Source organism: Lepidochelys kempii, chromosome 4, assembly GCF_965140285.1.
Source record: "Lepidochelys kempii isolate rLepKem1 chromosome 4, rLepKem1.hap1, whole genome shotgun sequence".
In the NCBI taxonomy this organism is placed as follows: Eukaryota; Metazoa; Chordata; order Testudines; family Cheloniidae; genus Lepidochelys; species Lepidochelys kempii.
In genome coordinates, this window is record NC_136383.1 from 68,065,957 (window position 1) to 68,092,053 (window position 26,097).

Here is a 26,097-nt window from a genome sequence, read left to right on the forward strand (position 1 = left end):
CTCTCAGATAAAACAAACAAATAGAACATCAGCATGAGGGGCAGTGAGAAGCAGCATGGAGGAGAGGACAGAAGGGTAGGTAAGATGAGGACGCTCAAACAGCAGAAAGTTCCTTTGCTTGTGGGCACTTTGCATATGTTCCAGCCTCAGAAAATGGAGGGATGTTTCTGGAGTGGGTCTAGCCACTAACGTGGGGGATAAGAAGACAGAGAGAGAACTCCCCCATAGAATCACCTTGATGTGGAATTATATAGAGCAAGGGTCAGATCAGCAGATAGCCATCTACTGACTAGTTACACAAGTTCAATGGTAAATTATTCCCTTACCCAGCCCTAAAACACTCCACAGGATGACCCTCATGTTCCTCCTTGACTCAGGAGTAACTGATTTTCTGCTAATTTGGTCCCCTGTTACATCTTCTCTCTCACTTGAAAAACCATGATAAATGCTACCTTTGCAAACAGTGTTACAGCAAAACCAATACATAAGTAGACCAAAATGTTGTGACCAATATGTCAAAGTGAAAACAATATCTTTAAAATTAGCATACAATGTAGTCTTTATTAAGCCCTTGCAGATGTGTTTTGTGTTTTTCCTTCACTGAACCTTATCTAGTATTTTTAGTCTGTTGGCATAACCACATTTCCAAAATTGGCACCTAAAGTTATACCCTCAAAAATGCACTTAGATGCAGCTGCAGGTACAAAAAGCCACATTTGAGTAATTGCATATGCAATGTTCTGGTTTATGCATGTAAATGTGAAGTATATGCATGCACGGGTATTTCTGAGGGCAGAGGATTTGAAAATATGGCCCACAGTCATGTATATAGTTGTATAAATGTACTCAGTGCTGTACAGTAGTAAGACAAAACATGCATAAATCAGGGAGTGTCCACTACATCTTGAATGTGAGATTTTAGAATTTTCATGAAGACAATGGCGGGAGCTTGAAGTATATTTAGTAGAGAAGATAGCGGCAGCATGTAGGGATGTGTGGAAGAGGAATCAGGAGCTGGTAAACAAGCTGAGACAAGAGGGCAGATCATCAGTTGATGTAAATCATTGTAGCTCCATTGACACCAGCTGAGGTTCTGGCCCATCTTTTCTGAATACACTCTATAGAACACTATTTCCTTAAGGCCAAATTTTGATGTGATTTTATTTGAATGGATATAGTTATCATGAAATAGATCAGGTTCCAGATGATAATAAAAAGGTTCACAGTCATGAATTCAGTTTCTTTATATACTAGAGTCCCCTTGGGAAATTGAAAGTACATTTAGATATTGGAGAAATCATCTAAAACCGCTTACTTATCTTGAGGTCCTTCCCAGAATAGTATCAATACAAGCTATTTAGGGGAGGAATCTACTTACCAGGACTGATTTATAATCAGTCAAGATAAATCGCCCTTTCATAGCTCTCATGTGTAAACTATAGTTAGAAGCCCATTTAATGTCCATATATAAGAAGTGTCTGATAGCTATCCAAGAATCACAATCATGACTATGAGTCTAAACTCAGTGTGCATGGGTTTTATACCTTTGTTAATCTACCAAAATGAAAAGGCATAAATGAATTACTCAGCACAATATTCATAGTATCATAACTCTGGACAACATATAAAGTGAATTACTTCAGTGCAACAGCGCTAATAATCAAAATGCATATATAGGGCATTAGCAACTCAGGGCAGAGCAGCACAAATGTCAAGTTTGGGCCTGGTCCTACAAGGTGTCTAGCACTCTCAACTACCCATCTCACAGAATTTGCACAGAACCTTGCAGAACTGGACTCCTAATACATACTATACTTCCCTTTCAACTCAGTCCTACCACTGAAGTCAACAGGAGCTTGGCTTGCTTATTTGTTTCTCTATATTGAATTTATTACTGAAGTCATCTCTGTCACTTATTTTGTCTGAAGAAGAATTTATACCAACTTCTCCTTTCCTTCCTCAGTAGAGCTTCAAACGATCAATTTTGAAATCACTGGCTGACATTTTTGCTCCCTTAAAGCCTCATCCAAAGCCCAATGAAATCAACAGAAAGGCATCCACTGACTTTAACTAAAGGCTTTGGGTCAGACCCTAATGCCAGAAAAGTTAAATGATTCAAAAGTGTTTCTGTTCTTTTTAACGTTCAGCCAGGAATCCTGTCATTTGAAAAACATTTTGTTTTGCTCATGGGCTGGGTTGGATAATGGTCTATTTAGAGAAATTAAATAAAGTGACAACACCCCTAAAATTTACACTGGCATCACCTTTCTTGCAGAAACCTGCAAGACCATTTTTACTGCAGTAGCGTTAATATCACCATGAAATGTAATTTCTGCACACAGCAAATGGCAACATGTGTCTTGTAAGTGTGAAATTCAGCCCCACAAGGTGCCATGAGCATGAACATCACTTAGATCTTTGTAGATTAGTCTCCTGTTCTGCCATTTCTCTGATTTTAGCAGTTTCATATTTCTGCACCACTGTCAATTATTTCCCATGTATACTGCTGCCTAATTATTTTTATATGTGGAAATCCGCAAAAGCATAGTCAATTTAGTGAGGTCAGATAATGTTGCATTTAACACTGGGGATAAAATACTGGGGCTGTACTATTGGCCTGCTGTCAATAATTAAAGTCTAAAGGAAAATTTCAATTATGTGAGACTAAAAATAGTCTATAGGGTCATGAAGAGTCACTAAGGGTCTGATCTAACTTCTGCTGAGAGGAATGGGAATGTGCCTGTTGACTTCAATGAAAACTGGATTGGGCCCTAAAATAGGCAGACCTTAATGCAGCAATGGCCTACAAGATTATTCAAGTATTTTAGTAGACATCTTCCTATTCTGAATGCCACAAATATCAACACAAAGCCAATTTCAGCAATCTAAAACTGAACTCATATTACTGTAATTACAGGGAAAGTTTGGGTGTAAGTAAACCTATTCTTCCGTAGATCAAAGAAATTTAGTCAGTCCGGAGATCAAAGGTTTAGGTTTAACTTTTTAAGGTTTAAGTATAAGAGTACTGAATTACAATAAAGGAACAACAACTTTAATTGTCAAACTTTCACAAGCTTATTTTGAACTTCATTTCTTTCTCTGAAGTAAGGGCAAGATGTTATTAGTGCAACTCTGGCCTAGTTTTTGTTCTTAATCCAGTGTTTTGACTATTGATACTCTCTTTCCTGGCTCTTTTAAAGATTCCTTTTCTGTAGCAGCAAAAATAATGAGGAGTCCTTGTGGCACCTTAGAGACTAACAAATGTATTTGGGCATAAGCTTTCGTGGGCTAGAACCCACTTCATCAGATGCATGGAGGAAAAAAATACAGTAGGCAGGTATAAATATACAGCACATGAAAAGATGGGAGTTGCCTTACCAAGCGGGGAGTCAGTGCTATCGAGGCCAATTCAATCAGGGTGGATGTCGCCCATTCCTAACAGTTGACAAGAAGATGTGAATATCAACTAAGGGAAAATTACTTTTTGTAGTGACCCAGCCACCCCCAGTCTTTATTCAGACCTAATTTGATCGTGTCAAGTTTCCAGTTGGTGTCAATATTGTTTAAGGTAAATTGTCCTATACCATTGTTTCGTTAGGACTAGTAGTTCTCCTAGTAGTCATATAATAATTCTTTACCTTTCTTCTATTTAGGGTGGCTTTAATTAGGAACAGTGTTTTCTCTTATTTTTCTTAGCTGATCATCCACAGCTGATGACCTGTCTCAAGGCATTTGCCACCACCTGTTTCCTCTTTTGAGAAGGAAATTGTAGTAACTCTGTAGGTTCTTACACTGTTATTTATGATGTGCTCTGTAGTCCTGAAAAATATTTTACACTAATCTTCAGAAAAAGTTATTGTAATGTGATTGCTGTCTTAGAGCTGTTGGAATTTGATGTACCAGTGTTATACCTTGTCTAATAATTCATTCTGATTGATGGGGAGTTGTTACTTGAATTATTCAGAACCCTGTTGGATGTTTCATTCACTGGAGTGTGTTTAAAGGCTTATTTCACCTATAGCTTGGGAGATATTTCTTTCAGATAAATGTCACTGCTATGGCCAGGATTTTCTGATGATGGGTTAGACAAAGTGTATTTTGAAAATTAAAGTAAAGTAGGAAAATGACAAAGGGGAAAGAATAAGCACTCCTGCCTGGGCCATTCTAAAGCCCAAGCAGATGGAGGAGCAGTCATAAGGTGTGCAGTATGTTGTTCTTTTCCTTCTGCTTCTGCTCAACAAAATAGATCAAAAGACCCATATGATGTACTAACAAAACACAGGTAGCCACAGACTCAAAACTGAGTATGCTAGTTGCAGACATAGCAGAACTCAGTCAGACTGAACAAAGGAAAACAGTAATTTTTCTAACTGCTTTTTGGTGTTCAAAAAGCTCTCAAAACCTACCTCAAAATAAAGCTGATTGTTCTGCTCCATTTGCCTTGGTTAGAGAATTACAAACTGGCCCAGCCCTGCTCTCTGGGCTGACACCAGTCTATTGTATTTGGATTTTATTATTCAGTACCAGGGCTTCTCGGCCCTGTGTGTCTGGGTAATAACTGACCACTGTTTCTTTCTCTGGGTCTTGCAGATGCATCCCTGCAATCTGACACTCTCATTGGTTAGTGGAACTCTGCAGTCCAACTATCGAGACCCCAGAACCAATGCTCAGCCCTCCCCAGCCCCCAGTTTCCCACTCCCCCATTTTCCTTGTTACATTCCTCATGGACAAAATGGCTGTAAAGCAAGGAACAAAGGCTTAGCAAAAGAATTTAAGGCACAATTATTTCCTCTTTAAAGAAAAAAAAACAAATGAGTTACAGATCTATGAAAAATAACAATTAGCCCTGAACAAGACTTCCCCAGATGGATCTCATGCTACCTATAAATCCTGAGTTCTGGGTAGTATTCTTAAACTAGGCAGAGTCTCTTCTACTTTCACTCTTCCTAGAAAGGTCTGCTTACAGATAGCGACAGAATAGCTTCTTACTTAGAGAAGCAGCCTTCTTAAATAATGACTCTCATATTTAGTCAGGTGGCAGCTTTCCCAACCATGTGCTTAGTGTCAAGAACTATGGACAGAAGCTTCTTCAGCTGAGCTTGGGGCTAACTAGAACATCCCTCAGGCTGGTTAATGAGCCCAGCTGGACTTCAGCAGATTCACCTGATTGGCCAACCCTCCCATTTGGCTGCAAGGTGTCACATGTCTGCATTTAATCTCAGCAACGGCAACAGATTACTAACTATTCAATATTTGTGGCCTGCAATTTCATTCTCTTCAATGCCTTGTTCCTAGCCTTACCCTACACCTACTCCTACCTTGTGCTTGTCCTATTCCTATCTACCTCAGCCCTTGTTCCTTGCCTGGTTCTTGACTCTGACTCCCAGTTCCTGTTCCCAGCTCTGACCACTAGGTAAGACCACCCATATCATGACACTTAGAGCAGGAAACTCCAGCCCTCTTTTCCCAGAAAGGTTTCTGTGTAGAGAGTCCAGTCAAAGGCCCTGTTAGTAGAAAACCCCTTAGTCTAGTAGGGAATAATCATTCAACATTGATGGCTCTCTCATCGATAGTCGTCTCCAAGGTGTCCCACTGCCTAATGTGAGCACACACTGTCTAGAATAGATTGCCCTTCTCAAGATTAGTCTGGTTTTCCAAAGATGCTTACAATGCAAACTGTGGGTTACAATCACACATTTGCATTCTTATAACAAAATGGAGTTAACTTAACTCAGCCATACCCCCAATCTGTCTCTCAAATGACTGTGCAACAGATTGTGGCTGGCCTCTGCCTCAGTGCATAAGGAAAATGAAGTGCACAAAGGGTAGGGGTGTGTCCTCTACTTCTCTTCTGGGTGGCTTGCTCCCCTGGCATTAGTTGGGAGTAGTCTCTGCACTTTCCCAAGAACAAGTGCTGCAATTGTGCCACAAGCAGAAGTGAAAGCTCCTTCCACAATCTTCCTTCTTTCCCCACCAAATGCACCTGCACAAGGGCCAGGCATGACCTAGCACTAACATATAGTGACTCATGGAGATCTGAATTCCTTTCCAAATACCTTTTTCCCCAGTTTCTCTCCATGCACCATCATGTCTCCACAACATGGTGCAGTATGAAGCTGCCACATGCCACAGAATACAGAGAGTCAGATCCTCAGCTAGTATAAATCAGCATAGCTCCATTGACTTCCGAGGCAGGATTTAGTTCAGAGTTATTCATTTACACCAGTTGAGGGTCAGGTCCTTTGAAATCACCAGTGTCCACCACAATGTGGTTGTCATCCCTCTTCTTTGACTAACTTTCAGTGAATATTGTAAAGCTCTTTGGAATCCTTTGGTCCTGTCTAAAAGGTTTGTAAATGTAACATACAGAAGACAATGAGGAATTATTATATAGTTACTACATTGGAGTCAGGCCTGAACTTGTCCAAAGTTCAGATACAGTGTTTGGCTCAGACCTATATCAGAATTTTATGAAGATTTGGGGAAAAAACAGATGCAATGAAGTTTAGTACATGCTGGAGCCCCAAAGATTTCAAACTAGATGTATCAAATGATCCAACTTACAAAAAGTGCTTCAGGATGGCTTTCAGAAAATAAAGTAATGAAAGTGTTCCTGCCAGAAAATTGACATTCAAAGCCTCAAATTATAAGGACGGGGATACACATCTTACAAATAAGAAGGGCACTTTCTTAAAGAAGCACAGTTCTTTGGGGTTTTTTAAATTTATTTTCATAATACTAGCTCTGAGATAAAAGCCAGCCACTGAGTTGTTAGTATTTCAGGGTTTTTAATGGAGACCTTAATATTATATGTAGCAACACAAAGTTCAGGTCAGTGATTTACTGTATTTTGGTGGAATTCTGGGTCTGCTGAGAAACCAGTCAAAGTTAAATGAGAGCTACAATGACCAGCTAATCAGCAAGTGGACTGTGACACAAACCTTTGTGGACAAGGAATGTGGACAAATTTGAGATAGTCCAGTGGAGGGCAACAAAAATTAATAGGGGGCTGGGGCACATGACTTACGAGGAGAGGCTGAGGGAACTGAGGTTTTTTAGTCTGCAAAAGAGAAGAGTGAGGCGGGATTTGATAGCAGCCTTCAACTACCTGAAGGAGGGTTCCAAAGAGGATGGAGCTTGGCTGTTCTCAGCGGTGGCAGATGACAGAACAAGAAGCAATGGTCTCTACTTGCAGTGGGGAGGTCTAGGTTGGATATTTGGAAACACTATTTCACTAGGAGGGTGTTGAAGCACTGGAATGGGTTACCTAAGGAGGTGGTAGAATCTCCATCCTTAGAGGTTTTTAAGGCCAGGCTTGACAAAGCCCTAGCTGGGATGATTTAGTTGGTGTTGGTCCTGCTTTGAGCAGGGAATTGGACTACATGACCTCCTGAGGTCTCTTCCAACCCTAATATTCTATGATTCTACGATTTGTGTGAGATAGAAGCCAAGGTCAAAGGTAAGTACTGTGTGAGGTAATTTAATATTTTGGAAAGAGCTGTTTGCTCAAATTTTGTTCTAGGATTTTTATTAAAAATGTTTTTCTTGTGCTGTGTTTTCTAGAAGGAGTTACCTTGAAGTTACATATGTAATTCTATTCTATTTAAAATTATCGTTCCTTTGATTTTTATGGTAATGTAGTTTGGCTGTTTATTGGCTTGGATTTTCCTTACTAACATTGGGCCTGGTATACTTAGCTGAGCAGTGCCTCTTAAGAGGCCAATTGAGGACATTTAGCATATGCAAGGATCAGGCCTGTTGTCAAAGATCCATAATTAATATTTTCCGGTGCTTTTCTGGACAAGAGCGCATATGCTTTATGCACTCTCCATCTCTGTGCTCATGATCACCCCTAAGCCATATGCTAGTAATTGTTTCTTTTCTACAGAAGGGACTTAAATCCATTTTGCTTTGGGAGTTTCATGAACATGTACTTGTGAGCACAAATCATTGATGCTCACTACATCTCGGTTCTGATTGGCAGGTTATATCTTTTGGAAAAAGTTATTTGTAAAAAAATTAATAGTCTCCCAAATGGTGGAAGCCCATTGCTAGAGACATTTAAAAGTAGACTGGACACAGTGAGAAAATAGATTGTGGAGAGAAGGATGGTTCTAAGTGTCCAGTAGGTCTTATCCATCTCTAATCACTATGACCCATAGCTTCATGTCTGCCACAGCTTTTGGTTGGCTCACTTGAAGCTCTAAGCATCCGATGAAGTGAGCTGTAGCCCATGAAAGCTTATGGTCTAATAAATTTGTTAGTCTCTAAGGTGCCACAAGTACTCCTGTTCTTTTTGCAGATACAGACTAACACTCCTGCTACTCTGAAACCTGTTGAAAAAAGGATATTTTCCTTGAACATGTGAAATACTCTGTATTCTTTCATCAGAAAATGTTTCATTTCCTACATTAGACAAAAAAAGCAATGACATGGCAAAGCAAAGTGGCAGACATGAGGACATGGGTCATAGCAAATAGAGATGGAGAAGACCTTCTGGACATCATCCTTCTGTCCACTAAGAAATTGTTCCCTACAATCTATTCTCTCACTGTGTTCAGTCTACTTTTAAATGTCTCTGCTAAAGGGTTTCCACCATTTGGGAGACTACTGATTGACCTAAAAAGATGTTTGTCAGGAATCTTTCCTTTTTCTTAATTTAATTCCATTACTACTAGATATCATATTTTGCATCATGCCAAACAATTCCTCCCTATTTAATCACACCTTTCACATTTTTGCTGACAATTGTTTCACTTTGTATAGCTTGGCTAAACAGTGACTATGTTTAAGCCCCAATCCTGCAGCTGGATTCACATGAACTGTTGTGTCCATATGAAGCCCTACGAAGGTCAATGCTGTTCCATACAGGTACAGGAATTAGTCATGAAAATCCAGTGAGAGCATCAGGACCTTAGTTATTTTAATCTTTCCTCATAAATCATTCCCTCTAATCCTTCCGTGTTTGTTACTGTTCTTCCAATTCCTCCACTTTTGACTTCACATCCGAGATGATAATACTTAGAAAGAACCACGCCTGTGATACTTCACTGATATTAGTCGTATGACCTCTGTATGGCATATGAAATGGTTGTTTCTATTTACCCTGGAAGAGTTGAGATTCAGAGGTGGGCGTGTGTAGTGAAAGAACATTAATACCATAATCTTTCACCTCTGAATTACAACCTTTCTTCGAGGGTAAATAGAAACAACCATTTTATATGCCAGGACAAGTATATTCACTCTAACTGAATCTCTGCAGGATAACCTCTTTTCCCTTAGAGGCTGGAGAATTAGGCTGAGAAAAATAACTTCAGAATAAAGTAGGAGTAGCAGTTTCATGCGATTTTGTAATTATTTTCTATCGCATCTGCCTATAATATAAATGATGTCTATATAACAATACATCAAAGAATCTCTGCAAGTTTTCTTTGTACTGGACACTATGGAAATACCTAGACAAATTAGATTTAGATTGTTTCCATTGATCTTTCACATCCATCTCGAGATATCCATAAGCCACATCAGTCTTATGAAAACATCTTTTCCACTCAATCTTAAAAACAAATTCCATGTGCATGCCTTAGGTTACCGATCTATTGTGAGTGCTAGATTCAACATCTCTGTTAAATTTAACAGACTGGAATTAATTAAAATTTCCACTTCTGAAATGATTTTTTCTGGTATGTCCATATTTTGGTGGCTTTTTTAAGCAATAAAACATCTGCTTGATCTTAAGAAAATTAAACTAAAATGGCTTTCTTGTGCTAAGTATGACTGTAAGATGCTGTTTAGTTGCCAACTATTTCTTAAACAGTGGACCATGTATGTCAAATCTGCTCCAGATGTTTTACCATTTTAAAGCTGGACAGAGATCATTTTAACTGAATGTCAGTCGTGTTTTTACTTTCTCCTACTGCCAAAGGCAATTTCAAAACCCTAGAACTCTGTGTTAAACAGAGGAAGATCTTTATTTGAATTCTGTGCGGGGCATCCTATTCCTTTATAATCATCACGACTATATTTGAATGACGCTGTTTTGTTTCATTTTTCCTCAGCTTGAATTTTTTGAAAGTGGCTAACTTAAAGCATTGCTTTCAGTTTGAGCATCCTTCAGACAATATTCTATTTTTTTTTAATTGCTAAAGGTGTTTCCCCTCATGTTTTTCAGGTGGGCCTGAGACCAACATCAAACATGTCTGAACATCCTTTGTCCCCTTTTTCTCTTTGTACACCTGCGTGTTGTGCACTTAAAGTAAACAAATATCTTTTCTCTAATCTCAGGTGTTATAGTAACTGTAAGAGCTATTTGCAATAATAGGTAATTTTCAACCCAATTTTCAGTGGAAATGTGATCATCAAGTTGACTGTGTCCCTTTAATCAGGTTGGAATACAATGATTAATATCATATTATTTACTGGTCACTTGTGGAATATTGCTTAGTAACCTCATAGAAACTAAAGTATGTGTTTTGAGTGTCAATGGGTTCCAAAAAACAGGTTTGATGCCTGATCTTGCAACCTTTACTCATTACAAACATAGGTTCCAGAGGGCATCAGTGCTTTACTCATTAAAGGAAGGACTATTCATAAGAACAAGGGTTCCAAAATCTTGTGGTTCATTCATAATTCTGCTGATGACACCTTGTATATAATTAATGATCAGTTACAAATAACACTAACTATCTCTTTTCCCCCTTAGCAGATACAAGGAACAATCTTCCCAGCTCCAAATTTCAATCCAGTTATAGATGCCCAGATGCTTGGGGGAGCCCTACAGGGAATAGGTGTGTATCCTGACTGACAATTCCAAGCCATCTCTTCTTTCAGCCCATCCTTGGAAACACCTTTAGAACAAGAACAATCGTAGAAACAGGCATCAAGAATGGAAAGAGATAAGCAATGATTTTTTAAATTGATTTTTAACTAAAAATCATATATCACTGACATTAAAAGAAACTGTGCAATTGCATTGGAAGGAATTAGAAGATGTTCAGGGTAGACACAAGCCTATGGCAATTTATTCAAAGCTTTTGGGGTTTTTGTACTAAGCTGCCTTTTCCTAAAGGTTATCTTTTATTTCACCAGCACTCTTGAGACAAAAGAAAAGTCTCTTAATTATGACATCTAAAATTAGCTATTCTCAAAGGATATTGGCTTTTAAAATATCAATCATTGCTGAAAAAAACCATACAAGATTACCTTATTGATTCCTCTTGAGGAATTGCTAATCTATGGACTGAAAGCAAAAACCAGACAAAAATGCAGTTCACCAAAGCATTTTTCTCTCTTCAGGTTTTTGTTTTGGGTTTTGTTGATATTTCTGGGGATCAGAATACTGAATCTTTGACTGAGACATTTTCCTAATCAGGATAGCTGTCTGCATAGGAAACTTTCAAATTCACCCTGCTAGGCTTTTTACAAGTATTAAAACTATGGCTGTCAAACAACTAAAAAACTAATCACGATTAATTGAGAGATTAAAAAAAATCACAATTAATTGCAGTTTTAATTGTACTGTTAATAATAGACTATCATTTATTTAAATATTTTGGATGTTTTCTATGTTTTCAAATATATTGATTTCAACTACGACACAGAATACAAAGTGTACAGTGCTCACTTTATATTATTTTTATTACTAATATTTGTACTGTAAAATAGATAAACAAAAGAAATTGTATTTTTCAATTCGTCTCATACAAGCACTGTAGTACAATTTCTTTATTGCTGTGACGGGGTACGGACTCACCACCACAGCGCCTCCTGCTGTTCATTCTGAGAATTAGCTCAGTTCATGTGGAGCGCCCTCTGCCGGTGCTGTCCCGTCTGTCTCTTGCCCTAGATTGGCGTCTCGACCCGCGTTGCTCTCAGCTTGAGTCATCCTCTTCAGGACACTGCTCTCCGGCAGTGCCCACTGCTCTGGTCTCACCCACTTCCGGGGGTTTGGTGTTATCAGCAGTCCTTCTCTTCGCCCCAGCCACAATGGCCAACAACACCCCCAAAGGCTAACCCCTTTTGGCAGGGGTCTGGTGCAGTCCATGATGGCCACTCCTAACGGCCAGGTGGAAGTGCAAGGGGGAAGGGAGGGACCCAGGCCTGCCCTCTACTCTGGTTTCCGACCCAAGACCCTTTGACGGCAGCCTTCCTGCCTGCCCTCCTTCTCTCCCTTTGTCCGTCTCTCTCCCTGGGCCGTTTCCCCTTCAGCCCCTTTACACTGGCTAGGCCCTTTTTAATTTGTTTTGCATTAATCGCTTGAGTTAACTGTGATTAAATGACAGCCCTACTTAAAACACCAAATCTGGCATTCTGTCCAGCCATTCTCTTCAGTGGAGCGTATGTGCCTCCATTTAGCTATGTATACTTTGTCCCAGGAAATACCAAAAAGGAGTATTATTAAGTACAATCTGCCTCTTCTTTTTGATTGATTACGCTGTTATATGTTAAGGTTTCTCATATTTTACTATTTTTAAAGCAAGAACTTTTAATGAGTTATATTTTCACTGGGATTAAAATAGACAATATTCTGTCCATCACCTATTAAATACAAATTGCAATAACACATTTTAATATACTTTAAACTTAATCATGTAAAAACATGGGAACAAACTTCTGTTTTCATGCATGACTATTTATCTACAAAATTAAAGCAATTTGACTTCAATGAAGCTATGTCCATTTACTCCCCACAGCCTTTGCCCTGAGAGCTGGCAGTCTGTTGCCCCAGTCTAGCTAACAATTATGCATGTAAGTAAAATTACTCACATTTGTAGTCCCACTGAGCACAATGGGAGTATTCACATGAGTAATGTTACTTATGGAGATAAACAATTGCTGTGTTGAGCACTAACTTCAAGGATGGACAAACCATTTTTCATTATAAACAAACCTCCTGAAGTAACTATTCTCTGAAAAGTAAAAATAATATACTGGATTTGAAACTGCACACTTCTTGAATCTGAGGCTACATCATTGAACGGAATGGGACCTTTGCTATTGACTTCAGTGTGCATGTGATCGGACTCCAGATGAGAAATAAAATGGCATCCATGTCATTCATGAGAGCCAATAGCCTGCCATGTGGTGAGGAAATGGTGCTCTGCCAATTAAACAAGACTTAATTTACTGTATTACAGACTGATGACATTCTATTCAGAATTTGTAGTTATACTGTAGAATGTTTTATTACCCTGATCAGCACTTGGCAACATAATACAGGCCATAGTTCTTGCAGCTAATATCAAATTTGTCAAAATAGAACCTATGAGTTAAAATTCATACAATAAAATCTGCATAATCCCAAAAAATCAAGAATTCATTCAGAATAATGCTAAAGAACCTTAAAGACTATCCTCCTCTAACACCATGCTACCCATCACTAAAGTTTCCATTCCAAAACTTCTGTGGGTTACCTGTAACTTTCACTTAAACACTTTGTTATTTGACATTTGAGAAGCTAGTTATTAATCAACCATTTTTCCAAGTCAGATGCAACATGACGATTAAAACAATTTCATTAATGGACTTGCTGATATAGAAAATCGTCATGTCAGTTACATAAAGTAGTATTTATGGAAGGGTTATATAAAGCTAGTAATTGATTAATGAAAACACTGAATGATAATGTTACTAATATGGATTTAATGTTACTAATGTGAAACTACATTTGGCAAACTAATCTCATTTGCCCATTTTTAATGCTCTGAAATTTTATTGAAGAAACAACCACTAGTTCATGTAAGTGCACAGAAGATGATCAGCAGTCCGATCATGTGTAACAAAACTAAGGTACATTGTAGCGGACACTCATATTTCATCCCTCGCAGATTCAGTGAAAGTGTTAAAAATAGATTTCAGAGTAACAGCCGTGTTAGTCTGTATTCACAAAAAGAAAAGGAGTACTTGTGGCACCTTAGAGACCAATTTACCAATTTATTTGAGCATAAGCTTTCGTGAGCTACAGCTCACTTCATTGGATGCATACTGTGGAAAGTACAGAAGATCTTTTTATACACACAAACCATGAAAAAATGAGTGTCTACTACTACAAAAGGTTTTCCCTCCCCCCACCCCACTCTCCTGCTGGTAATAGCTTATCTAAAGTGATCACTCTCCTTTACAATGTGTATGATAATACTGGGCCATTTCCAGCACAAATCCAGGGTTTAACAAGAACGTCGGGGGGGGGGCGGGTAGGAAAAAACAAGGGGAAATAGGTTACCTTGCATAATGACTTAGCCACTCCCAGTCTCTATTCAAGCCTAAGTTAATTGTATCCAATTTGCAAATGAATTCCAATTCAACAGTCTCTCGCTGGAGTCTGGTTTTGAAGTTTTTCTGTTGTAATATCACAACTTTCATGTCTGTAATCCCGTGACCAGAGAGATTGAAGTGTTCTCCGACTGGTTTATGAATGTTATAATTCTTGACATCTGATTTGTGTCCATTTATTCTTTTACGTAGAGACTGTCCAGTTTGACCAATGTACATGGCAGAGGGGCATTGCTGGCACATGATGGCATATATCACATTGGTGGATGTGCAGGTGAACGAGCCTCTGGTAGTGTGGCTGATGTTATTAGGCCCTGTGATGGTGTCCCCTGAATAGATATGTGGACACAGTCGGCAACAGGCTTTGTTGCAAGGATAGGTTCCTGGGTTAATGGTTCTGTTGTGTGGTATGTGGTTGCTGGTGAATATTTCCTTCAGGTTGGGGGGCTGTCTGTAGGCAAGGACTGGCCTGTCTCCCAAGATTTGTGAGAGTGTTGGGTCATCCTTCAGGATAGGTAGTAGATCCTTAATAATGCATTGGAGGCGTTTTAGTTGGGGGCTGAAGGTGACGGCTAGTGGCGTTCTGTTATTTTCTTTGTTAGGTCTGTCCTGTAGTAGGTGACTTCTGGGAACTCTTCTGGCTCTATCAATCTGTTTCTTCACTTCCGCAGATGGGTATTGTAGTTGTAAGAATGCTTGATAGAGATCTTCTAGGTGTTTGCCAATTAACTTAGGCTTGAATAGAGACTGGGAGTGGCTAAGTCATTATGCAAGGTAACCTATTTCCCCTTGTTTTTTCCTACCCCCCTCCCCCCAGATGTTCTTGTTAAACCCTGGATTTGTGCTGGAAATGGCCCACCTTGATTATCATACACATTGTAAGGAGAGTGATCACTTTAGATAAGCTATTACCAGCAGGAGAGTGGGGTGCGGGGGGGGGGGAGAGAAAACCTTTTGTAGTGGTAAACACCCATTTTTTCATGGTTTGTGTGTATAAAAAGATCTTCTGTACTTTCCACAGTATGCATCCAATGAAGTGAGCTGTAGCTCACGAAAGCTTATGCTCAAATAAATTGATTAGTCTCTAAGGTGTCACAAGTATTCCTTTTCTTTTTAAAAATAGATGGAAATAAAAACTTACCAGACACCTAGCCACCTTTATCCTTTTGTGTTTCTAAATGAATGGTACAATCTCCCTAAAATAGTCTGCAAATAGCATTGGTAGATATTGAGTTTTCAATTACATTTTTCATCAGATTCCATTTTCAACTAAAGATATCCTGAAATATTTTAAGTTTTCATTTAAGTTGGTCATAGTTTTTGATGAGCTACAGGCTGGATGGATTTTTTCATGAATTTCAAGAAATGAAAAATTTAGGATTTTTTTTTTAAGTAAAATCTTTTGGTGAAAAAATCATGTAACTTTTAAATCAGCTCTTTGTAAAGCTATCACTGTTCCTTCCAGTCCCCCATTGACTTGTTTCTAGTGTCATGCCCACAGAACCTGTCAACTGACCATACCTTAGTCAAGGACCACTGGGAGACTCACAGTTATTGAAAATAACCTTGTGATTGGGAACCATCACTTTAAACACAGCCTATTATACACATTTTCATATCGCTGTTACCCAAGTTTTCTCTTCTACTTCCATCTCATTTGTTACATTCACTTTTATCTTAAATCAGATTGTAAAGTCTTCAGGGCAGGGACCATGTGTTATGTGTATGTACGGCATATAGAACACTAGGACACAATCCTGATTGAGCCTTCTGGTTGCTACCACAGTACAAATATTAAATAAAAATAATTGAAAAGCAGTGTGATCTGCTGCATCCCTAACATTTAGCAGGTACAGTACATGTCTCAGTTCAGGGTAACTGCACCTATATTCCCCCATCGTCCAGCAAGGACATCCACTCTTGGTTCCTCTGTTGTCATCACTCTTGGATGGATACATGCACCTCTCCCTTCTGACTGGGGTATTTCTGGGCTGAAAAGTTCTCTGCCTCTACTGTACTATCCCCCAGGAAGCCAGGCTACCTAAATGGCCAGCCTCTCTACTTTATTTGCTCTGCAAAGACTAATAACACTGTAATTGCTGGTAGTTAGAAGTTACCTCATTTTTTTCTAAGCAAACCCTTTTATTCTTAAGGTGAAAGCATTACGGAGAAAACATTAAAGCTAAGAGCTTATATGAATACTAATAAGCCTGTCAGAGATCACCCCCCTCTAATTAGTTCTTCAAACCCTCCAGACAGGGTTTTCCTCTGGTGAGCAGCTTTCACTTAGAACTAGCTCCCCATGAGTTAGATTCCCTCCTTTAGATAATTTGGGCCTTTGAAGAGACCATGAATAGGTAATCTGCCAGACAATAGGCTTATCTTTAAGGCACAGTTTAAAAAAAAATAGCTCCTAGGGTGAATAATTTGCATTCCGCTCTTCCCAAGTATTTCCTAGGAACCCCACTCAACCAAAAGTTCAGTCTTGTCTGGTCAATTGTTTTAAGAGTCCTTTGAAGCACATAACACTTCATAGTATTTATGTTAGTCCTGCCTCCCCTTTAAAAAGTTACATGCCATCCCACAATAATACATAAACATTTGCATGTTTAATACAATGGCCTAAGAGACTTTAACTTAAGGTTTGTCCTAGATATTGTCATGTCTGTTACACAAAAATCTGACAAAGATCACAGAATCACATTCTGTGAGTACCATTTGTAACCTATTGGTCATGCAAAGGGTTTATTAAGCAGTTGTCTGTTCTCCTGCAACAGCCTTGAGTCAATGTAATTTAAAAGTGCAGTTTAGCTTGTAAAGACCTTTACATAACTTGTATTTTGATTGGCTGGTTCTTTTTATTATTCTTTTCAGGGTGTTGCTGCTTTTTGATATAAAGATAAGGATGGCTGGCCCATCAATATAAGAGTATTAAAACCTCAGCTTTGTGCAAGTCACTGCCACGTTCCTTGGAATTCTACCCCTTTTGTATCTTTGAAGCACCACTCTTTTATAACCTGTTGAATCATCCACTTTTCCAGTAAGAGACGACATGATTTTGTCCTTGGAATGTCACTAAAAAGCCAAGTCATATCAAATCATCAAGAGTTCTCTTTTGGGAGATAAAAGCAAAATAAGTGAATTAATTGTGAATTATTTTTTACCTTCTTTTGAGTTTTAGCAGTCATACTGACTACATATTAATGAAAATATTGCTCAAAGTGACTGAAGAGTAACCGAGAAACATTGGGCAAGAGCTACATATGTCCCCAGTTCTCACATTTTTTTCTTATATAATTCCATTGGCTGCCCTGGAATTATTCCTGATACATCCTGGCCCCATAAATTGGACTTTCCACATGTGGGGAGTCCTCAGCTGGTGAAGAATTTGTGTATGATATTCCTTTCCCAGCCTGGCCAGGAGGATGCCTGGCTGGATGGTTACTGTAATCCACCAATCCCTAGGTGGCACAGCACTCCTGTGCAGGGAAGCCTTTACTAGCCAGTGGAATTTAAGACATCAGTTTAGCAAAGTATTGAAACATGTGCTTACCATTAGGCACATGAGTAGTCCTAGTGAAGTTAACAGGACACAATGTCTGAAAATTAAACATCTAATAGGTGTTTTTCTTAATAGGGCCTGAAGTTGGCTCAGAAGAATTCTGGGACTGGGATCAGTGTAGCACCAGCCTCACGATCAGGGAGTTACAAATGACTCTTTTCTGTTATGCCTAGCAGATTCTGGGTGCAGCAGAGAAGTCGGTCGATACACAAAAGTGTGCCACTATTGTATTCATAAGCTTTTCAAATGGATTTTCTATTCATTTTCCAAGGCTTCTCTTTCATTGCTGTGTCAGACTCATTTCAGTGCTCAGTTAAAAGTTGTGAGGCTTGATCAAGCATCATCAGCATTGAAAACATCACATTCCATAAATGGAGGCAATTAAAATTCTAAGACTAAGTCTACAATGCAAATCAGGAGAAACATTTTGCTCCACAGCAGATAATCTGTGATTTTTGTTGCAATGGTTCTGCAATGTAGCCTCTCTGAAATGACCTTCAGTAATTCCCAAACTATTTATGCTCCCACTCAGTGTCTGACCCCACACCACAGACAAGATTATTAAAAGTAAAGGTTTGGTTTAATAACTGCCACTTAAAACAATAATTTTCCCATGTAAAAAGAAGAAACAAGAACATAGTATTGTGTTTCTTTTTACACAGGAAAAAACATTTTTTCATGTTTTCAGCAGCAACAGTTCCTGCAGGTCTTATATAAATATAAGAAACAACAGATGAATTTGGCCTATCTCCACTAAAATCAATTGAGCTCCACCAGGAAAGAATTTGTCTGGAAATGTCATTAAAAAACCAAGTCATATCAAATCATCAGGAGTTCTCTTTTGGAAGGTAAAAGCAAAATAAGTGAATTAATTGTGAATTATTTTCTATCTTCTTTTGAGTTTTAGCAGTCATACACTGATTGCATAAATTTATCAGGTAGCTCTAATCACCAGTTACAAACTAATGATCATAGATAACGTTCTTCCACAAAGTAACCCTTGGTCCTAATGCATCATTCAGAAACCAGTATTAATAAATAATCCTTCAACATTTTATTTTATACCATCTAACTGAGCACCTTATTCAGCAATTTTACAACCAATGGTCCCTCTGTGAATGGCCATTCCATTACTGGAAATCAATAACTCAAAAATGACAATTTAATGAGCATTGTCACATCCAAACTCAACCTTCCAGTCCTAGCTATAAATTCTACCTGAATGCCTAGTTCTTATTTGATGAAAGCTTTAATCCAATTTTACTGATGTTTTCAAGTCCATTCCCCTTGAGCGTATGGTAATGCATCTGATGATAATACAGATTTCTTGACTATTTGTCAGTAGTACACCAGCAAGTGAAAGGTACATAAGCATGATAAATATTATTGATGTTTGTAAATACCAATCTGATATTAATCTGTTGAGTTTTTTCTGCAAGAAATGTGTTTAATGCATTTGAACAAAACATGGTATCTTACTTACACTCACCAAACAATGATAAATATAAGTAAAAGTTTAATTTAAGCATTTGGTCTTGTTTCCTTTCCAGGTTGTGAAAAGGACATGGTGATTGATATTCTAACACAGCGTTGCAATGCACAAAGACTTATGATTGCAGAGGCTTACAGGGAAATGTATGGCAGGGTATGATGACATCGTTTTGCATATGTCCACATTTATAACTCTCCTGTACTTATTGCTGTTGGCCTTTTCATCAGGTCATTTTCTGGAACCCAATCTCTGGCATGAAGCTGTATCGCCACCTGATTGACAGACAACTACTTCATTTATATGACTATCAATACCTCTGCAGGTTTTAGACTGTCATTTATCATTTATGTGACAGTGGAAGTTAAACATCTGTTTAGACATAAAGAACTAAGAAGGAAACGAGGTAGTGAGTGAACTGTGGGAGAAGAAACTTTCCATGTTCCTCTACTGATCTTACATACATTCTTTAGAAATACCTCTATCTTCCCCTCACCCCAGTTTCTCAAATATAGTTTGTTCTCCTGATTACAATGTGTGACTTTAGGCATTTTACTTAAATTCTCTGTGCCACTGAGTACCCACTGGTACATAGGAAATAAGTTATCTGATAGAGATATGGTGATATGTAAATAATGTTTGTAAGGTGCTTCAAAATTTGTATGAGATCAGATCTGCTCACATCCAGAAGTGATGTGGTACAATTTTTGTGATAATACACCATCACCAATTTTATACTGAAATCCACACACACACAAACACACATATGCTTTTCAAATATGAGAGGACAGAAGCTTGGGTAGCTTTTGTCTTCTGATCAGATTCTATTTTTTAAATATTCTATTTAAATTTATTAAAAGCACCTACCATGAACATTAGCATCTCTTATACATGTCAAAGGAGGCAATATTGCCTAGTGGCTAGAGCGGTGACCTGGATTCTATGCCCAGCCCTATAACTGATCTGCTGGGTGCCTTTGGGCAAGCCATGTTGTCAGTCTGTGCCTCAGTTTCCCCATCTGTAAAATGGGGATAATGATACTGACTTTCTTTGTGAAGTGCATTGAACTCTACAAAGATACAAAGGGCAATGCAAGCGTCAGATTTTCTTATTATATACAAAAAATACACAACTAATGAAAAATCCTGTGATAAAACTGACCAGATTTTCCTCAGTCATAATAAAAATTAGGCCAATAGCTTGAGTTAAATCCAATTTCCCTGAACTCTGGATCACCCAGTCCCCCTCAATCTACCAGCTCACCACAACCCTGAGAAAAGAGATTCTCCTTGAGAAGTGTCTTGATACTTATAGTGGAGCTTCTCGGCTGGGAGGGTGTTCTCCATAAACAGACCTTAACTATTGAACTGATTCCCTCCCTGATCCAAAATTGCCCAAGTTTGTTGATTTTTATAAAGCCCGCCTGTTTTCTGAGATAATGAAGGGATGGAGGGTCAGAAGGAGAGCTGGTATTTATGGGTAGAGGGGAGAACTTTTTGAACTTCATGTTCATGTTTAGTTGGTTATTTTCTGGTTTGCAGGGAGTGGGCTGATGATTTTGTCTGGATTATTATGTCTTTAAACAAAGGTAAAGAAAGAGTTGTAGTTTATTCATTTTGATTTATAACACAAAAATAAGCCATAGCTCATCTCACCTTCCAACTTCTGTTGTTCTACTTCCATTTAATTGAAATCACTAGAACATCAGTATGTACATAAGTGAATTCTATTACCTAGATATCTTAACTACTTTTATGCCTCCTATCACTATACCTGAATACCTCAGTCTTTAATTTATCCATCTTCACAACACTCCTGTAAAGTAGGTAGTGTCGTTATCCCCCTTTACCAAAAGGGAATAGAGACACAGACACTTACACAAAGTCACACAGGAAATCTGTGGCAGAACCTAGGTCTCCCCAATTGTAGGCTGTATCCCTAACCACTATATCATCCTTCCTCTCTAATGTAACTGTAGTAGTTGCCATTAAAGAGTTAGCTTTTGCAAACACTTACTTCACAGTTACCATAACTTCCTTCATTAAGTGTAGTGAAAACTGTGGTAATCTCAGACAGTGTGTGTGGAAATAGTTGGTAACTGAGGTTTAGTGATTTCTGCCGTACCAGTTATTATTTGGGATTGAGTCAACAGTTTTAAAAGATCAAATAGTGTTCGTTATAGGCACTGTAACAACTTTTAATTGTATTTTGTTAAGAAACTGATTTTATCTAATCAAGCTAATCTCATCTCAGGTGTGTGTACAGTCCACAGCAGAAACCCTGTACACAGCACTTCTTTTCATCAAGTCCTCCTCTGACATTTTTCTGGAATATTACCTGCAACTGGAGCTATCATTATAATAAAATAAAAAAGTAAATGATATTTAAATTACTGAACCTATGGGTAACTGGGATATAAATCTATATTATTTCCAGAAAGAATTGCCAGTTCCTTTTTAGGGGATGGGACTTCACATAATGTGGTTTGAGATATTCTGTATTAATGGAGGATAACTCCTGTTATGTCTATTTAATTCAACAGTTTGGATTTCCATTTTAAAATCCTGAAACAAACAACAAATAACAGAACAAAGAATAGATTCCTCTAGGTCAATTTTACCTTAAATTCATCCTCCTTTTCCCACCTCCCAGGAATAGCCTCTTGGCCCTGTAACGTTGATGGCTGCAGGTCTCATGATAAGGAGGAACTGGAAATGTAAAGGAGAATCTCTGCTTTCATTTTTAAAGAAAGTTTTTAGCCCTTTTTTCAATGTAAACAAGTTGCTAATGTTAAAAGGAACAAGCAGAATGTGTGGGGTAGAAAAGAGTCTAACAATACACAAATTAAGTTAAATTAGTCAATTATTGGGTGCATTTTGCTAACCTTCCCTAAAGTCTTTATGCCAACCCTATGTAAAGTGATGTGGAAATGGGGGTCAGTAATTAGTTACTATTTGGTTGAAGGAGCAGGCAAAAATGCTAAGGGTCTGCCACTTCTCCACATCCTCCCTCTCTCTTCCTCATCCCTATCCCATTTCTCTGGTTTATAGCTCTCTCTCATGGAACATGTTCAGCTTTAATATTTTGTTTTGATTTTTTTTAATTCATCAAACAGTCCACTGTGTAGACACTCATATCAACTTCACATGTTTAGACCTCTCTCTAGATCAATTTTTAATCTGGTAGCTATTGTGCTTCCAATAGGATCCTGTTCATATTGACACTAACATGAATTACAAACTGGAAATGGGGCAAATGAAAGGCAGAAATGGATAAAAGCAAATGCTGAAGTTAAACCTTCTGAACTAGCTGGGTGATTCAGACATATCCAGATACTTAGAGATTCCTTTTTACAATTATCCTTTAAGGATTTATCAGAGAGACAATTGGCAATTTTTAATAATGACAACTTAGATTTGTCTTTTCTTATTTTTCACTACTTCTTTCATTCTACCCTAGTTCTGATTGCAGGGGGTAATTTTTAATTGGTCTCCATTTGTATTATTAATCCATATTCCCACAGGCATGCTGTCAGCAGTAAAATGTCTTAATGAATTAATTTCAATTCTCTGTGTGATTTAGTAGTTGTCAAATGTATCTAATGCACATTCAGGGAAGATTACATATTGTTTCTTCATCATAAATTCATTTTTTAATTTGTATGTCTCCTTCCTCATTGCTACTCTGTTTACTAAATTAATTATACTCAGAAATCCTGTGGTTATCTTTAATTATTCTCCTTCTGAGAGATAGAGAGGTTTTTACATTAACTATGTTGTTATTTTTAGTTATGGTTTTTCCACCATCCCCATGGATCTCTTGGTAATGAAAAATCTTCACCAATACACAAAAAAGTGTTTAAGACAAGTTGCATTGGAAGAAACACCCTTAGTAGTTTTGGTTCAGTCCATCAAAAGCAAAGTCTCTATCTTTGAACTGAAAGAAGATATATATGGGGGAGGTGGGGGGACTGACTGGTTTATGGGATTGGAGTCCATTTGATCACTGATTTAAATACAACTTCAGGTCAGTAGGAATCTGGGCCCAGGTCCTCAGAGGTATTTAGGCTCCTAACTTCCATTGATTTCAAGATTAAGGCACCACTGCAATCCACAGAACCCTCACTCAGTTGGAGCCAAAGCTCACTGCCTACATTTCCACAGTAAAAAACTCACTATATGCCTAATCTTCTGCCACAGGCAGGCACCCTGGCTTATCTCATGCCTCAAGCTAGGCAAAGATAGATGGTCTCCTGCCCATCTCACCTGCAAAGCCTGATCCAGTAGCTGTGCTCTGAATCGGGCTCTCTCCACACCAAAGAGCTGGGTGGAGGAGGAGTTAACATCCTCCCTTATAAACTTTAGCCCAGTGCTTAGGACACTCACCTGGGATGTGGGAGATCACAGGTGCCAACTTTTGTTGGCGCCAGTGGGTGCTTGTGCCCTCCCCCCCGGCCCCGCCATGACGACGCCCCTCTCTGCCCCTGTTGGATCCCTCCCCAAATCCCCACCCAGGCCCAGCCTCTTCCCCAGGTGCGCCACTTTCCTTCTCCTTCCCCCTCCCTCCCTCCCAGGCTTGCTGTACGAAACAGCTGTTTTGCGGCGCAAGCGCTGGGAAGGAGGGGGGAGAAGCAGGATGCGACAGCGCGCTCAGGAGGAGGCGGCAGAGCAGAGGCGGAGGTGACCTGGGGCGGGGCGGGGACCTGCCGGTGGGTGCTCTGCACCCACCAATTTTTCCCATGGGTACTCCAGCCCCGGAGCACCCACAGAGACGGCGTCTATGTGGGAGACCCCAGTTGATTTCCCCCTCTGCCTGAGGGAAAGGAATTTTAACAGGTGTTTTCCACCTCACATGTGAGTGCCCTAATCACTGGACTACAGAGTTATTCTCACTCTCTCTCTCATCTACTTAATACTTAATTATTTAGTACAAAGTGGAATGGCTTCAACAAGAGAGATTGAGATATACCCTCTTCCCCCCCCCCCCAAATAATAGAATTGTAGGACTGGAAGGGACCGCAAGAGTCATCAAGTCTAGTCCCTTTCACTCATGGCAGGACTAAGTATTATCTAGACCATTCCTGAAAGGTATTTGTCTAACCTGTTCTTAAAAATCTTCAACGATGGAGATTCCACAACCTTCCTAGGCAATTTATTCCAGTGCTTAAGCACCTTGACAGGAAGTTTTTCCTAATGTCCAACCTAAACTTCCCTTGCTGCAATTTAGGCCCATTGCTTCTTGTCCTACCCTCAGAGGTTAAGAAAAACAATTTTTCTCCCTCCTCCTTGTAACCACCTTTTACATACTTGAAAACTGTTATCGTATTCCCCTCTCAGTCTTCTCTTTTCCAGACTCAACTAATCCAGTTTTTTCAATCTTCCCTAATAGGTCATGTTTTCTAGACCTTTCATCATTTTTGTCACTCTTCTCTGGACTCTCTCCAATTTTTCTGCATCCTTCCTGAAATGTGGCTCCCAGAACTGGGCACAATACTCCAGTTGAGGCTTAATCAGCGCGGAGTAGAGCGGAAGAATTACTTTTCATGTCTTGCTTACAACACTCCTGCTAATACATCCCAGAATGATGTTCACTTTTTTTGCAACAACGTCACACATTTGATTCATATTTAGCTTGTGGTCCACTATGACCCCCAGATCCCTTTCTGCAGTACTTCCTCCTCGGCAGTCATTTCCCATATGTCATAGTCTAGTGGTTCAGGCACTCACCTGAATAGTGGAGAACCCTTCTTCAAATCCCTTTTCCTCTTCAGATGGGGAGAGGGAGAACTGAACTAGGTTCTCCCATATGAGTACCCTAACCCCTGGCTAGTGTTTAAAAGGGAGTCCATCTCCTCTTCATCCCATTTAGTATGGCTTATGTGCTTGCCTAGCTCCAATCTCATAAGAAATAGCTCAGGTATCTAAACCAACATGCTCCAGGAAATGGGTTCCCAGTTGTGTATCGAATGCAGAGATAGGTTCCTCCCTGCAGCTCAGACATAGACGCCTAACTCTGGGAGAGTGGCAGGACTTAGGCACCCCTCTCCTCAAGCAGCTGCTGTTGGCTAGTTTTGTCAGCTCCCTCCCTAGCATGCTGGCTTTTGTGGATCATATTCTCAGGTGCCTATCTCTCTCCATGCATTCTGTAGGGAGCGTAGGCATCTAACCCGGAATTTACAGTGATTTAGAGGTACTTAAAAGTTAGACAGTGTGATGCTAAGAATCTGGGTCCTTTGTGGATCTGGGTCCTGATGCCTGCTTAGTAGTGTATAGGAAATAAGTGAATAGGTATCCACACAATAACACATCACTACTTCAAGTGACAAGCTTTTTGGCAGTCTTAAGAGTTGAAAGCCTCAAACAGGTAAGGAGTGAGTGAGCATGGACATTCTCATCCCCTCAATAAGCACATTATAGATCAGTGCAGAGGCATGCATATGGGGCTGTGGAGAAGCTTCCAGTGCCATCATACTAGTTTTGTTAATCCAGTACCTTTCACAAGTCCTGAATTCAGTTAAAATAAAAAACAAAAAGGGAGAGACATACACTAACTGCCAATAACAAGATTTCTCATTGTCTGGGAGTGAATAACACTGGGGGGGGAAAGTCCCTAGAAATCTCCTATACCCCAAAGAAAGAGTCTATGAAGAGAATCCTTTAGTAGTGAGGAAGAAGCAGTATGTAGTTTCCAGGGGGAAGATTCTCAGCTGAGGGTCTGCCCCAAGAAGTATAACTATGTGATATGTCACAATATGCAGCAATGTTTTTATTTTCCC

The 26,097-nt window shown here is 39.2% G+C and overlaps 1 protein-coding gene across 1 annotated transcript in view; it reads left to right on the plus strand.

The window, feature by feature from the left end:
• Positions 1-26,097, plus strand: part of ANXA10 (annexin A10) — a 122,710-nt gene that overhangs the window by 78,193 nt on the left and 18,420 nt on the right. The window contains exons 4-5 of the mRNA XM_073343188.1: positions 10,703-10,787; positions 19,384-19,478. Of these exons, the coding sequence (XP_073199289.1) occupies positions 10,703-10,787; positions 19,384-19,478 (180 nt within the window). The remainder of the gene's footprint in view (positions 1-10,702; positions 10,788-19,383; positions 19,479-26,097) is intronic.